Source organism: Harmonia axyridis, chromosome 3, assembly GCF_914767665.1.
Source record: "Harmonia axyridis chromosome 3, icHarAxyr1.1, whole genome shotgun sequence".
Lineage (NCBI taxonomy): Eukaryota > Metazoa > Arthropoda > Insecta > Coleoptera > Coccinellidae > Harmonia > Harmonia axyridis.
Window position 1 is genome coordinate 37,295,818 of NC_059503.1, and position 17,587 is coordinate 37,313,404.

At 34.5% G+C, this 17,587-nt stretch overlaps 1 protein-coding gene across 2 annotated transcripts in view; it reads left to right on the forward strand.

Moving 5' to 3' along the window:
- LOC123675837 (fatty acyl-CoA reductase wat-like) overlaps window positions 1–15,994 on the forward strand; it is a 36,067-nt gene extending 20,073 nt beyond the window's left edge. For both annotated transcript variants that reach the window (XM_045611380.1, XM_045611379.1), the window contains exons 4-9: window positions 1,325–1,470; window positions 2,674–2,783; window positions 9,654–9,858; window positions 9,915–10,154; window positions 15,385–15,642; window positions 15,731–15,994. In XM_045611380.1, the coding sequence (XP_045467336.1) occupies window positions 1,325–1,470; window positions 2,674–2,783; window positions 9,654–9,858; window positions 9,915–10,154; window positions 15,385–15,642; window positions 15,731–15,848 (1,077 nt within the window). In that variant the 3' untranslated portion in view covers window positions 15,849–15,994. The remainder of the gene's footprint in view (window positions 1–1,324; window positions 1,471–2,673; window positions 2,784–9,653; window positions 9,859–9,914; window positions 10,155–15,384; window positions 15,643–15,730) is intronic.
- Window positions 15,995–17,587: the final 1,593 nt, after the last annotated feature.

Here is a 17,587-nt window from a genome sequence, read left to right on the forward strand (position 1 = left end):
CCCACTGAAACTTTTTGGCTTCTATCGGAAAGATAAGATTGGAGCAGTTTTATACTGCTCTCCATAAAACCATAATACTTGAGCTTAGTCAGAAGAATCAGCGGTGAGACACAGTCGAATGCTTTGAATCTAACAATGTTACCAACGTATAATCACCCCTTTCAAAACTTTGCATAATAAAACTGATTAGATTCAAAATGGCCGAAGTCAATAGCAAACAAGCACCATCAATGGTGTAGAAATGGGAGGTACTGTAGCTTATTACCCCCCCAAGATTCCCAAAATACAAAATTGTGAATTTTCGCAAAGACGAAAAACGACAATTTTTCTATAAAATGAACCAATAATCATTTTATTGTTCTTCGAAATCCACAAGGCAGTGAATAATCGGACCCTTTTACGATTTATGAGTTTATTATTGCTTTCAAGATAAGTATTTTTTGCTCTACGAGCACCTCAATGTCCGAGGTTTATTATTTTCTTTTATCTATCCGCTTTGTCAGCCTCTTATTTGCCATCTGTAGTTTTTGCATCCGTCATCGGAATACACTTGTACCCGTTGTTTTCGGTTTTTGTATCATTCTCGTCACAAAATTTCAATACTGTAATTATCAAAGAACTGAACTGAGTAATTCGCGAAGAAAAATTGTCTGGGATGTGTTTCATTCAAATTGCAATTTATTTGTGAACACATCGGTTTTGGATTGACTATATCCACATCTAAATTGAAAGTACAAATGGAAATGGCAGATTTCTCGGATCATTTCAAGAACAAAAAAGTCCTATAAATGAGTCCCCAAACACTTTGTTCTTGGTATGCAGGTGTTAAAGTTTAAGTTTTTCCTCATAGAACGTTCCCTTCACAAAATACTTAATTTGAATTGGCTATAGTATTTCAATTTGAAATATTCATGCTAATTTTGAATGCAAATCACACTAGACACACTAGAAACACCCTATATCTCGAAAACAAAGCGTTTGCGGGCTCATGGTTCATGGGACTTTCCATTCTTAAAATTATCCAAGAAATCTCTCATTTTCCTCCGTAACTCTGATTAAGGAGCATCCAGTATAAGGTAAGAACAACTGATTTGGTGATAAAAAAAATTATTTCGAGTTATTTGGGTCAAACTTCTATCTCTCCCATTACAGATAAAAATGTTTACTTCTATCGAAAAAATGTTCTCTCCTATCGAAAAAATGTTGATGTGAACAATGAGAAACGAAGTTTAATTCCAAGAAATTTAATCATTCGGCAAATCCAGATCTTATAACACGCCTAATAACTACTTGTTTGTCAACGTATATTAAAACTATTTTCTAGTGTGCAATGCATGTTTCGACAGCTTATTCGAATGCCTACTTGGACCTAATAGAAGAAAAATTTTATGACCACCCTCTTCATTATGAGGAAGTAGGAGGAATGCTAGAAACGATGACTGAATCGGAAGCTGACAAACATACAAAAAGGTAAGTTTTTCAAAACGCATTTTCAACCGCTCATTCTCTGATTATAAACAACTTCTCCTATTTCGTTAAATCATATTTCATGCTTCAAATCGTTTTCTTATAAAATCCTATTCAAAGTTCAATAACGAACCCCAGCATTGAGGTCAGCCTCGAAACTTTTAGAAATTCAACAACCTAATAATATAGCTTGCTTGGTCTAAATAAAGATATTTCCTTCCATCATCCATTTCAATTGCTCTAGCATCAGTATCATTTCCAACCAAGATACCAGCTAGCTATTCTCAAAATAAACCATTCAGAAATTCAGCTTATTTATTATTTATGAATGTTCTTAAGGATAGAAACTAGAGGGGCATTCTAAATATTTTGATCGACATCCATTATAATACTGTTACAACTAATAATCATTATCCTAGAACATCGAAAGATCATAAATGAAATGGACGCAGTCGGAGGTCAAACTGGGAAAATTGAACATTATTTGCCAGATCATATTTCCTAATTAACACGGAATTGACCTGCAACCGGTCAAAAATTAGTTGTAAATAATTCACTACCGTACCTATTCTACAATTAAAATATTCAGAAATTCAAATATTCTTTTTTTCGAAGAATGTTTCTTCACGGAGCACCAGCCTCTCAATGCTACGACCCCTTAGATGGATTTTATTGTCTCCGAAACTAACTCTTCGGTGATTATGAAATTCAGTATGACTTCATGACGTCAAACTCGAACTAAATTTTTGAACATACGATGAAAATTTCAATTAGGTTTTTCTCCAACTGAGGGTTTAAATGTTGAATTTCACAACAACCTTTTCGTATCTCAATATTTTCCAATGTTAAGGAACATTTCTATAATGAGATGTTTTTAAACCCTTTTTTTTTCGAAAACAGTGTTTCCGATCGAGAGAATAATAGAGCAAATGTTACTACTGGAAATTAGTCAAAACTCAAAATTGCACTTCTCTCCAAAGACCCCTTCCCACGCTGTGACTTTTTCAAAACAGTGAACCATTTTTCGCTACTTGTATATAGAGATTTGTGTGTTTATTGTCGTTTTCAATTTTACGAGAATTATCGAAATTCCTTCTAAATTTAGGAGTTTCGGGATAGAAAACATTATTCACATAATGAATTCACAAAGGAAATGCAATTTCAGTCATAAAATATCACAGTAGAGAGGAAAACAATTTTTTTTAGGATTATTGGAGGCTTTCCGAATACGTACTGCTTCACAAAAGCACTAGCTGAATCAATGATAAGAGATACAAGTGACAAAATACCCATAGGAGTTTTCAGACCATCTATAGGTAGGTTCACTAGTAATCTTATATTTAGTTAACTAGCTTACCCTTCACGCGATGCTGCGTTTTCAGAAATGAGGACAATGCAGATTATCCATTTTCATGAAAATCATATCATTTTCACCGAATTTATTCGTTTTCATATTAAAAACATTTAAAATCTGACCTGATTCGATACATTAAGCTTTGCGTCACAAAATGCCGATTCCACGGGCTTCAAGAGTATGTTAAACATTTATATAGGCAAGAGTATATTCAACCATTTACGAAGTTCGTATGAATGGTATAGTATTATAAAACCAATAACCACCAACAGACCATCGATGTTTATGAAATATATTTACACTTCCTATTGAGATAAGAATGAGGAGACTGAATAAGGCATTCTATAATAGGTTACTTCAGTTGGATGAAGTGATTTCTCAATACCAGGAAGACAGAAGGAATACATCTAAGAGAAACATCCAGAACTCCCACTTATAGCAAAGATCAAAAGTTTAATATGAAAAAATGAAATAATAATAACCTTTCAACTTAAACAAATTCAATGTACCAAAAATTGTTAAAATACAGGCTGAAGGACCCTTGGTCGATGGCCAGTTGCATATGCAATAAAGTACTGTTATTATTATTATTTACACTAATTGTGATAGTATCTCTAAGTGTCAATGATCAATCACAATATCTGGAAGAAATATCCAATATAGTTATATGTTATATGATTAATTTATCGTTGCGGTAGTGATGACCGAAAAGGAGAAAACCAATGATAATAAAGGATGGTCCAACGAAAACTTAACACCTCTATTATCTGACTTTAAAATTGATATGTGGAAAATCGCTTGGATCCGTTAATTTCTGATTCGAGGAGAACAACCCTCTAAAAAAGAAAAAGGAGAACAACACCGCTCTAGTGGAACATGTGTCAAATACACTCCATTTTTTTGATTTTAATAACGATTCAATAAAAATATTGGGACATCAAAAAATTTGAAAAAAACGAATACTACATGAAATGATCTCAATAAAACAATACTATCTGATCAACAAAATAAGAGAAAAAATAACTTGAACGAATTTTTCAAATCGAATGTAAATGTCATTTGTGTAGATATAAACAGTAGTCTTTATTTACTTATTACAAATGTATGATCAGAGCGATCTGTTCCTGATTTATCAGTTCTTTTGTTAAATTCTAATTTGATGGTGTCCAAAAGTATTAATTATTTTATATCTTTCATGGTTCCGACTTAAAAACCACAAAATAGACTGTAAGTAATTGTTTTTCCCTTTTTTAATGTTAAATCATCAAGTACCTGTATGCTGAGCTGAATTATTTCTAATGTTTCTGTCACTGTTCGTTTTAGAATTTGTTTTTGCATTGTAGTTTTCAATATTTATATAATTATTCATTCAATTGTTGTACAATTATCCCATTGTATATTGCAACATAGGTTACTTATAAGTGTTTTGAAAAATCTTTCTAATTCTAACTTATTTTCGAGCCCTGAAGAAGATTTTAGAATAAAATCGAAACATGTCGGCAATAGTCTGAAAGGTGTTCAAACAACCTGACCTTCAACCCTGTCAAGTAAATCAGTTCATCAGTAAAAAAGGTCTCAAGCCAAAAACTCATGACCAATAATAAGCCTTTATAATAATAATAAGCCTTTATTTCCAACAGGTATACCCAATTACAGGAAATCAAAAACAACAATTAATACTAATTTAACAAGAAAAAAAAAATTAATGCTATATCATGAACATAATCCAATAAAATCATGAAAATTAAGAGATAAACAACCCATACACACCCCAAAAGACAGTTTTCAGGCCCCGGAAAATAAAAACAAAATACAAGAAATAAATGGAAATCGAATACAATATAATATCATGCGTGTTCCCCTCAACTTCAGATGTTTTCATTCAAATACAAATCACATATATAATCCAGAGATTGAGAATGCAGATCACATCTATCCGCTAGAGAGTTAACAACGGAACAAGCAAATCTCAATGGTGACTGCAACAGCAAATTAGTTCTTGGTGTACTTATGTAAAAAAAATATCTAGTTCTAGCATTCGGGCGAGGTACGAAAAAATCCAGCTTACTCAGCAATTCAACGCAGTCAATTCTACCACCCAGAAGACCATGAAGGAATTTGATGGCATGCAAACCTCTTCTGCATTCGAGGCTTTTTGAATTAAATCTTGATAATAAGATTCTATGATCGTATCCCCTAGGTGGGTATAGTCCATCCTCACGATATGAAAGCCACTTCAAAAACCTTCTTTGTACAGTCTCTAGATGGTGAGCATGACAGTTATAGATTGGGCGCCAAATTAGGCAACCATACTCGAGCTTACTTCTGACCAATGCGTTAAATGAGTGAATTATTGTTGACGAATTCTCAAACAATCTCGCGTTTCGTACAATGAAACCATATATTCTACATGCCGATAAGGTTAACTGAGTAATATGTGGTATGAAAGAAAACCTTTGATCAAACACCAAACCCAGGTCCTTGATTTCAGAAAGCCTAGAGAGATTTATACCTCTGATATTGTAGTCAAATAGATGCACTTCCTTCCTCCGTGTGTAAGACACTACGCTACATTTTGATACATTTAAATGAAACCTATTGCTGCTACACCACCTATTCACAACATCTATGTCTTCCTGCAAACTCAAACAGTCATCAGCAGATGAAATTTCCGCATAAATTTTGAAATCATCAGCATAGGCTAACTTCAAATTCTTTATTATCTGTGGAAGGTCATTAATAAACAAGATAAATAATAGCGGTCCTAGGTTAGACCCCTGAGGTACTCCCGAAGTAACGGTAATCTCTCTAGATCTACAATTTTCTATTTGAACAAATTGACGACGATCGCTCAAATAGGATTTAACAAGATCAGCTAATGCATACGAAAAACCAAAAAGTCTTTTAATTTTCGCGGTAAGAATTTCATGATTGATCTTATCGAAAGCCTTTTGAAAATCAGTGTATATAACATCAACCTGTCCTCCCAAATCTAATTTCTCATATACGAACTGCGAAAACGTAATTAAGCTAGTTGAACATGATCTTTTTTTCATGAAACCATGCTGTTCCGCTGCAACACTACTTCTAACTCTAGGATATATGGCGTTAAACAAAATTATCTCAAATAACTTAGAAAAATTACACAATATTGATATAGGTCTATAATTACTTATGATGGAGGAGTCGCCTTTCTTGAGTACAGGAATGATTTTTGCAGCCTTCCACCTGGTCGGAAATGTGCTGGTTTTCAAAATCAAATCATAAATATGTTTGAGTGGGTGCACCAAAACACCAATGCAGTCCTTCACAACGAAACTAGGAATCAAATCTGGCCCGGCCGTCAATTTGTTACTAAGTTTTCGCGCCGCCAACCTAACCTCACCATCCGATACACTTTCAACTGAAATAAAATTCTGATCACATATTTCCTCAATTCCATCACTATTAACACAGTCATCAGCTGCATAAACCGACCCAAAAAAATCAGCGAATGCACCAACAACTCCAGCCGGACTGCTGTAAGATATGTCGTCATCCTTCACAACACCAGGAATCCTCGTGTATCCCTTTCCGTCCTGAATAAAAGCCCAAAAACTCCTCGGATCATCACTTATTGAGCGTTCCGCCGATGATATGAAATTTCTGTAGAGTATTTTAGTTCTTGACTTAATAATTGATCTGAGAGATCGGAATTGATCAAAATCATTGGCTCTATTATAGCGTTTATACCTATGATGACAGCGCTCTTTCATGCGAATTAGCTTGATAAGCTCTGACGTATACCAATGCGGAAATCTTCGGGTCCTCAACTTCTTGTAAGGAACAGTGGCAATGAAAATTGTATTCAAGACTGAATAAAGAGCATCGCAAGCCTCATCAGGGTGAGCAGCACCCATCACTCCAGACCAGTCTTGGGCACCTATCATCTCATACATCATCCTAAAGTCCGCTTTCTTGAAATTAAACTCTTTATGGGAATCATGAACTCCAAAATTATGAGGTCTAGGGGATTGTACACCGAAGTATATCAGGAGAGGGGGATGGTATGGATCAACATCAACTAAACCGGCTGCATTCTCCGGTGGTGACAAATATAAATTTGTCAATACAAGATCCAGCATTCTACTGTTACAATTAACGATATCATTAAATTGCTTAAGTTCTAAGATTCCAGAAAACGTCGATACTGTAATGGACCTATCATCAGTATTATGACCGCTGTTGTACAAAGGAGCATTGAAGTCGCCAACAAACAATAAGTCTCTATCCTGCATCAAATCCAGAGAGACAAGAGCATCAAAAAAATGTCTATATATGATATTGTTCACGTTAGGGGGGATATAAATCACAAAAACGAACAAACACATCAATCCCGTAAACAATTTGCAGCCCACTATATCTATGGAAGGAGCCAAGCTACGTAACACCGACAGATCTAAAGTTTCAGAACGATACCTCCTATCAATGGCAAGCAGCACACCTCCTCCCGTAGAAGACCTACACAATGCCAGATTCCTGTCACAGCGATATACACAATAATTATCGGTAAAAAGTTCTGAATCATACACACTCTCTTGCAACCATGTTTCACTTAGGCAAATAATATCGTAATCGGAGGCTGAGATGAAACAGTAAAAATCATGAGTTTTAGAATTCAAACCCCTAACATTCTGATAGAAGCAAGAGAGCTTATTATGCGTGTAATCGGGTATCATCAGTTTAAAGGCTTAATTGTGGGAACACCTCTAACAAATCTCATCTGCACACTTTCACCATCATTTTTTCTGCGCTCGAATTCAGCTTTTACTCGTTTAAAGTATTCATTTTGCCTAGGGGTACAATCGGATGAAAGAAATAGGTTTGGATGTTTCCTATATTTTTAAGTTGTCCGGATCTACTCAAGAGCTGCCGCACAGGAGCATCGGAATTCAGAGTTATCTTTAATGGACGCGGTTTGCCAGTAGATGCATAAGATTTTCCAACCCTAAACACCTTCTTAATGTCCAGCTGAACATCAGGATTTACAAATTTCAGTGCTTCTTCCACACTTTTAATATCTGTCTGAGCTCTAACCTCCGTAGCTATATCTTGGGAAGGCTCTGCCAAACCATAAAGCATGATGTTGTTCCTGTGCTGCATTCGATCTTCCAACTCTTGAACGATTTCTTCAAAAGATTCATCTTGAATTTTCACCGTTTGTGAGGAAGTAGCAATAGACGATCACTTATTTCCTTTTGTAAAGAGACAATTATACTTTTGAGTGACATAATGTCACTTCCAATACTTTCACATTTACTACAATTCCACGAGATAGATTTCTTTGAGTTTATAATACGCACTTCGGAACTACTCATTCCTACACAGGAATTCCCATATAAATGTTGACAAACAGAACACGTTAATGAAAGGTGATCGTCGTACACTTTTTTGCAGCAAAAACACGGCTTCCCCATATCGAGATAAGATAAGCACCAGCAACAGCAGACGGATAAATGATAACAATATCCACAACTCGTTCAGATCGTTATAAAGGAAAATTAATTAACTTTTTTTTCAGTTATTCAACCAATCAAAATAACAACCAACTCGAAGATGAGAAAACTTTCACTCACGATTTAATCGTGAAATCAAAAATAAAAAGATTAAATTAATGCTTTGAAAATAAATAATGTAGAGCAACTGAGAAACACATGCGATCACGTTCATTGAAGAATAAACCAATAAACCTAACATAACGTACATGCGGCATAGTCATGTATTCATTAACAATGAAGTATATACAGGGTCCTGCAATAGTGTGTTAGGCTTCCATAGCTGCCAAACCAGTTGTTTTAGAAATTTAGTTGAAAAGCATCCCCTTTGTACTTTCGATTCTGCATATCCCTCTGTATATCTGTATATCTCTGTATATTGTGCTGGATTAGTTTCTATATTACAGAATATAAGAAACCTTATAATTGAACAATGAATAGGAGATGAAAGCAACCTTACAAATGAAATAGAGTCAAAACAACTTATAAGGCAGGTATGGTATACAATGTATGCCTGAAACAAGATTGCAAAAACAAATACTATAAGGAATAGGTTTCAGGAGTGTATCACATTTATATGAATTAAATATGCTGCCAAGTTATTCAAATACAAAAGATGGAATTACTACCATGTAAAAAATACAAAAATATCAATTCATAACAATATTATAATAAATAAACCCTGTAATGTGTTGGATTGGTTTCTATATTATAGAATATAAGAAACCTTATAATTGAACAATGAATAGGACATGAAAGCAACATTACAAATGAAATAGTCAAAACAACTTATAGGGCAGGTATGGTATACAATGTATGCCCGAAACAAGATTGCAAAATATAGTAATGGTACTTTCTCCATAACCTTTGAGATTTGTAATGAAATGTAAAATTTGAAAATAATGATTTAAAATTCAGATTCATATTCTCCTTTTTCTTAACAAAAGAATTGATTTTTAATTGAATTGAACAAATATAAATATAATACGTATTTATTTGTATTCATTCATTTTATTTGTATGTTTCAAGGTAAATAATAAAACTAATCTGATCTATACAACTGTGCATTAAATTCATACAGAAGTGCCAGCGTCAGATGTTTGTTACTGTATTGAAGCACAATGCTTTGGCACAGCTCTGCTTTTACCTGAGGAATATTCGGTTGAAGTATATGTACAAGTCAAAGACTTGCTCTGTATAAGTAGTAGTAGTAATTTAGCAGTCACTTAGTCGACATTATTATCATGTGAATTTGTAAATACTTTTCATTTTTCATCATACTGAAACAATATTTTCAGTTATTTCAACCAATAAAGAACCAATCAAAGGATGGGTTGACAACTTGTATGGTCCAATCGGACTTAGCGTAGTGTTCACGCTAGGACTGTTGAAGGTTATATTCTGTGATTCTGTGAAAAAAGCCAATATAGTACCTGGAGATATGTGCGTAGCAGCGTTGATTGCTGCAGCGTGGGACAGTGAACAGAAGCAGAGAAGACAAGGGTACGCTAAAAAGTAATGAAAATATTTTCGGGAGTCCCAACAGTTTCATGTTTCAGCTATACTAAAGAAATCCCAATATACAACTACGTTTCGATGGAGAACACTTTAACATGGGGAGAATTCTGTGACTTACTCAGAATTAATGGCCAAAAGTTTCCACACAGCAAAATACTATGGACCATTGGTTATACATTCACGGGTAATATCTATTTCTACATGATTATAAAGATATTTTATCATATGATACCGGCCATCATTATAGACGTCATTGGAATGTTATTCTTCAAGAATTTAGGGTAAGTCAGTCGCATCTGGCGCCATTTAAGAATTTATGGTACCTAATTTTGAGAAAAAGACAAGTTCTCTCTTCAAGAATTGTAAATATTTCACAAGGGTTGATTATTTCTCATATATTATCTTGGTCTTTACCGTATTTTTCCATAATTTAGTGAAAATAAACCATTACCATTTACCACCACGTGGTTTTTCGTGTATCAGTCAAACTTTGTTACCGTTTCATTTCCCCTCTGGCGCTCCTGCGATGACCAAACTTTGTACGGTGTACGAAGTTGTTGTTGTTGTGTTCCCTTTCGATAAATGAAATCCTTAAAAATATTTTGAAATATTTTTTGTATGAATTGTAATCACATAATTGGAAACAACTACACTCATATCCACGCAATCTTTATTTTCGCTTAATAGTAATTTTCCTACAACTGCTATGAAAAGTAGCTTATTCTGCATAGCTTACTCAATTGCAAAACTATGTATTGCTCATACTGTGGGAAATATTATTTCCAACGGCACTTTGCCCACGCCTCGCTTGGTAGACCAATGAAATTAGGCTTTTGAGTCGTTTCTATAGAAACGCAATAAATTAGCACATACTGTCAACGAAGGTCATTTTGATCTGAATCAAGTCCATTACTTGAATTATTGAAATTTGTGCAGTTGTAGGGAAAGTATAGTGTGCAACATGTGGAGAAAGTCCTTTTCTCGCTTGTGTGTTTGGGGCACTCGCCTTTCTGGCTCGTGCCACAAACTTCCACACTCGCGAGAAAAGTTGGACTTTCCCCACTTGTTGCACAATATACTATTTTTCAACGATGATGACAATATCATCATCAGACTTTAGGAGCAACTTTTAGTTTTTGGTGATGTAAGGATTTCGTATATAAGAGTGAAATTCCTTCAAACTCACTAGAAAATTTTCTATAACCCATTTTAACAAATTCAGAATGAAATCACGGTGAATTACGGTTATAATTATAACCGATTGTTTAAACAATCTGACAAGATCGAAAAATCAAAAAAAAAAAATTTTTTCGGCAACCGTCCAGGAAGTGCTCACTTCCCGGACGCTTTTTCTCTGAGAAAGTAGCATTTCCCGGCCTAGTCCGGAAAGTACGTACTTCCCGGACTAGGCCGGAAAAGAATCATAGAATCCATAACAACCGAGATAACGGCTGACAGTTCATATGAAATTAGTTGTCAAAAATTTGCATGTTTTTTGATCGCAATCGTAATAAAATATGGAAAGCAGCAGCGATAGTGTTATTTTACATGGTTGCCGAAAAAATATTGTACGCAACACGCCCGAAAATGGTTTTTTTGGACTCGCAGACTTCCAGGACTCGCTTACGCTCGTCCTGGAATTTTGTCTATTCGTCCAAAAAAACCCTATTTTCCGGACTTGTTACGTAAATTACTATTTTGTGCTCCTGTATTGTTTTTTCTACTTTGGTTTTTTTTTCGGTTTGCATCTTATGAAAATAAAATAATACCTTTGAAATGAAGGTATTCTGTGTATTGAAAAACCTGAATATTTACCATTTGTAATTGGTAACCATGTTTCCCGCTTCTGTAAAAGATGTCTTTATAAATCCCTTAGGTACAAAATCGCTTTTGTAGTGTGAGCCCGTCGTTCATAATATAGGTCTCAAACACTTACCAGAAGTAGCTGTGTGAAGTTGGCACCCCCAAATGCGAATTTTTGGATGAAAATTTCAGGGTCGTTTGTCCATCGTAGGTCCACGTTTGTCCACCCAATAATTTCATTTGTCCGCCCCAAGAAACCAAAACAATCGACCAATCGAAATTACGCGAAGTGTGAAGTTGACATCACCAAATGCGAATTTTAAGCTCAAAATTTCAGGATCGTAGGTCCATGTTTGTCCACTTTTTTTTTCATTTGTCCAGACACCGTTCAAGAGATATGAAAAAAAAGGTTCTTTCCGAGCAATATCTGAGCAGGACCCACAGATTGCGAAAACGTGTTTTAAAAAGCAAAGGCCGTTTTTCTACCGTCTAGTCTTATTATATTTAGCAATTTATATTCGTTTCTTCACCTACAAAACTGTAAAAATCAATCATAGAAAATTTTGGAAGAAGGGAGGATAAAAAGACTCCTGAAATAAATCAAGGTAATTTGTCTAGGTTCTATTTATGAGACGAGAAAAACAATTGATTTTTTTTCGAAAACCCTCGTTGGACTTTGCAAGAATTTGATGAATATTTTTTAAAACTGAATCCTTTGTCTATCGTAGATTCACGTTCATCCAATATAAATATGTAATTTTTAATGGTTCACAACAATATTTCTTCATAGGAATAGTAGTAGTAATGTGCATTTTTATATCATTTTTTGACCGTGTATCCGCATTTGGGGATGCCAACTTTACACTTCGCATAATTTGGAATGGTCGATTTTTTTGATTTCTGGGGGTGGACAAATGAAATTATTGGGTGGACAAACTGGACCTACGATAGACAAACCATCCTGAAATTTTGAGCTCAAAATTCGCGTATGGGGGTGCCAACTTCACTCTTCGCGTAATTTCGAATGATCGATTTTTTTTTTCTGGGGGTGGACAAATGAAATTATTGGGTGGACAGACGTGGACCTACGATGGACAAACGATCCTGAAAATTTGAGCTCAAAATTCGCATTTGGTGGTGCCAACTTCACACTTCGCGTAATTTCGAATGGTCGATTGTTTTGGTTTCTGGGGGTGGACAAATGAAATTATTGGGTGGACAAACGTGGACCTACCATGGACATACTATCCTGAAATTTTGAGCTCAAAATTTGCATTTGGGGGTGCCAACTTCACACTTCGCGTAATTTCGAATGGTCGATTGTTTTGGTTTCTGGGGGTGGCCAAATGAAATTATTGGGTGGACAAACGTGGAACTACGATGGACAAACGATCTATGACATTTTAAACACTTTTTTGCAATTTTGGGGTGCTGCCTAGAAAATTAACGGAAAAGATGTATTTCCTTATATCTCTCGAACGGTGCCTGGACAAATGAAAAAAAAAAGGTGAACTAACGTGGACCAACGATGGACAAACGATCCTGAAATTTTCATCCGAAAATTCGCATTTGGGGTGCCAGCTTCACACAGCTACCAGAAGTAGCACTAGAAGAAATCGCTGAAATAGCAAGAGCTTTATTAGAAACAGGATATTTCCCAGAACTATAGAAAACCGCAGACACTATTCTCATATCCAGCGCTGTATTCTTAGACATAGAAAAGGCCTTTGATCAGATGTGGCAAGCAGCATTAATATACAAGATGAAACTCAGAAAATTTCCGAGTAAACTAATTCGGGTAATCAAATCATACCTGAAAGTTCAGGGTCAACATAGATGGAACGAGATCAACAACGAGAAAATAGAAGCAGGCGTACCTCAAGGATCGGTTTTAGGAGCACTGCTTTTCAATATATATTTGAGCGACATTCCTTATTTAGGAAGTACAAAGACAGCACAATTCTCAGATGCCACTGCTGTATATCACTCAAATAGACAGAAGAAAGAAAAGAGTTGGATTGATTATCAGTATATTTCAAGAAATGGAGAAATGGAAACCCTAAGAAGACAGTTGGATAATATTTCGATGCCAAGAATAGGAAAGACGCACCGGAAGAACTTATCATTGAAATACAAAAGATTGAGTGGAAAAAGACAGGCAGATACCTGGGAATAATTTTGACAAACAACTCATCTTCAATAGACAAATTGAAGAAAACAAAAAGGAAGCGAGACAACTCCATGGACACCTGTACCCCCTACTAAACCGAAGTAGCAAGCTGTCACTGAAAAACAAAATGAAAATAATGAAATCTGTGCTCTTTCAAGTATAACATACGCATGGCCGATCTGGTTCAACGAAGGAAGCCAGAAGTAAAACGAACTGCAAAGCACCATTAACAAAGTGATAAGGTCAACCAAAGGAGCGCCATGGTATACATGAGAAATGAGCAAATTAGGAAAGAACTCAAAATTTGAACAATATTCAGATAAATAGTAAAGAAACCCACAGAGAAGATTATAGAAACGATAAAATACCACTCAAATAACGAACTGAAAAGAGTTCTGAAAATAATGTAAGTAGAACAGGCAAGAGGTCTTTTCTGATAAAAACAGAAAAATAGAAGAAAACGAGTCAACAACACAGAGGGTGTTGATTGAAAGTCTCGGAACGCGAAGAAAGTCGGAAGACGAAATTTAGACTATTTTTGAAAATCAAAACAAATTACATAGGAAGAATTGCAGAAGAACGGAAACTGAGACATGAGGCATATGGAATAAGTTCCGGCCCTCTTATTCAAAAACAAATGATCAGAGTGAATCCGTCGGAACTAATATTTTTTAAAGTGTTCGTGAATTCGTTCAGTGAAGCATTAACATTGATTTCTATGTAAATGGATCAATTTTTGAAATGATTTTAAATTCCTGTTTATAATTCGAACTTGGCGCCTAAGACCTCATCATGAGACGTTCGTATTCTTTTTATCGAAATTTCCATTTTAAATCATTGAAAAAAAAATGTCTTCTAGAACTAATACTCTTAGGACTGATATTTAGAGCCTAATAATTCCATTTCTCCTCAAAAAAAAAAAAAAAAACAGAGGGAACAACTGAAATAGTTAATCACTGGAAAACATTGGAATTTATAAAAAAAGTTTTTTGTGCCCTTATGTTTCGTGAGGTCAGTTGACTCTTCAAAAGGTATACTTATTTAATAAAATGACATTTTTTATTAAATGAGGAATGTACTGACGTGAAGACAGGAGTTTTTGATCTCTTGTTCATGAATAGAGATTCACGGCTTGACTTGATATTCAAGCTACTTGACTTGGCTTGACTCGAAATCAAGTCAAGTAGTAGTTCTTCTAATACTTGAATTCTATGAAACTACTTGATTTTTGGCATTGTGTAGTGTTACATCAATAAATTAATGATGAAATGAGAAGGAACCTTACATGAAAGAAACAAAAACATCAACTATTAATTTTTCAGATTTAGATTAGATTCTGAATTATCATTAATTTCAGTTGAGGGACTTAGAATATGTGCAATACAGGTTTCTTTAGTATTCTAGTAGTTTATGAATTCCATTTAATTTTTGTAATTGCCCCTGGGAGAGGGCGCACCCTGTAATTTGGCTCGAGAACAACTCGCCAAACTTTGTAGCGACACTAACGACTATGATTTTTCATATAACCTACTTTTCAGGATGTGGAAAACGTACGACAAAATTCACAAAGCATCTTATGTCGTTTCTTTTTTTTCTCTGAGAGAATGGAAATTTTCGAACAATAATATTGAGAAATTATGGAACAAACTAGACGATACAGAAAAGAATTTGTTCTTCTTCGATATGAACTCCTTAGATTTATGGATGTTTTACAAAAATTACGTTCTGGGCATTAGGAAATATGCCCTGAAGGATTCTCTTGACTCTTTGGAAGCAGCAAAAAGAAAACTGCGAATGTGAGTATAATCAATATTTCAATTGATTCTTGTTGTTGATTGAATATTCTGTAAAACTTACAATTGACTCAATTCTATTTGCTTTCAGTTTATGGTTCCTCCACAACATTCTGCTTTTTCTGCTTTATTTCACGATGTCAGTATTGGTTTGGACTGTTTTCCGGAAGTTTAAAGGTGTTCAGCAACTTTGTGGGGATATCAATTAATTCAAATTTGAAGTAGATTGGTGATTATTGTTATGTTGCGTAACTTCAATTTATTGCAGCGTTATAAAACCTTAAAATTATCTACGTTAGAGTTAAAAATAAATATTTCAACTTTTAAGAGGGAATATAATTATATTAATTTGAAAGTAGTTTTTATATTACCCAACCTTTTGTATACTTATCGATTTTTTGTGAGGTTTGAAATAACCCATAAAGCAGCAACAAAAATATCATAATATAGGTACATTTCACAGCAGAAAAATAGCAAAACCTTTATTAAATAGGTAGTTAAGGATTTATGGTTCACTATCTTGTAATGAATACCAGATATTTTGAAAAATATGAAAACGAGATGCATATAAAATTCTTTATAATATAAAAAAAATGTTTTCCATTCAGTTTCGTTTGATTTCCCTGAATTTTGTTCTTTAAATTCACAACAGACGTTTCATCAATAATTTTCAATCATCACTCATCAATAATGAAGTTGGTAGAAGGATTGGTGAATTGTAACACTTCACGCGTTTTTTCATAATAAGTATTTTAGAGAAGGACAAATTTGTTTGATATATGTATGTATAAAGATATATTAGGTGTACTAAGAAGAAATTCATAATTTTTCCAATAGATTGGTTTAGATATCTGTTTCTCGCGTTGTATAAGTAAGATCGGGATCCACTACTTGGACTTAGAAAGATGAGATTTCGTACTTCAAAAATTTTTCTGACAGTTTTGTGATTATTTGACTCAGTTTAGTTTGAGACCGCATCAAAGATGGACACTAGCAAATAGAAAATATTGTATTTTTTACAGTTGTTCTGCGATAAAGGCGAAAATGAAAGCGAGGCAGCTAAAAACGTGAATAGTGTTTATGGTCTTGAAACTGTAACAATCACGTGCAATTTTGATTTCGGCGATTCCGTTCCGGTTATTTCGATATCAAAGATGCACCTACAGAAGAGCTTTGATCCTAATATTGCCATGGCAATATTTGGAACTTACCATGAGAATTCATAGTTGAGAAAGAATATCTTTTTTTCAACAAAATGCCAAATAAAATAATATTCTAGGTAGTTCTTATTGTCTGTCAGAGCCATATCTAGGTACTATTGCGCATGTGGCAATATATTAGACAGCGCCCCCCATTTTCGAAGATTTTTTTTCATCATTATATTATTTTCGCATAGTATTTTTTGTTTATAATTCAAGTCATATATTTTCGTTGGAGTTGCAAGAAAATACACAATAATATAGATATTCACTTATCCATATTGAAACCATTATACAATATACATTTCATATACATCAAATCGTCAATAGTCATAGTTTGAATAACACTTCCATTCAAAAAACTGAAGTTGTCTGACACTTCAAGCAACAAATCTTTTTCCAATTTCCATTATTCTTTTATCAAGCACTTGTAACATTTCAATTCTTAGTTTTGCATTTGCATCTATAATATATAAACACGCTTGTGACATTTCGGCGAATTTTAAACGTAAAATCACAGCCCAAACGGGACCATCTGGACCAAAAATGACAAGAATAAGACCCCCCTCGAAATCGTCTCGAGATCCCGGGAAAAATACCAAACCTTCGATTCTCCTCGCGGTTTTCGAATATACAGGGTGTTTCGGATTATTTTGACATTTCAAGTCCCATATTTCTGTGGTATCTGTGGACAATTTGACTGTCAGTGTCATGTTAATAATAAATATTCCATTTCGATATATGAAAGT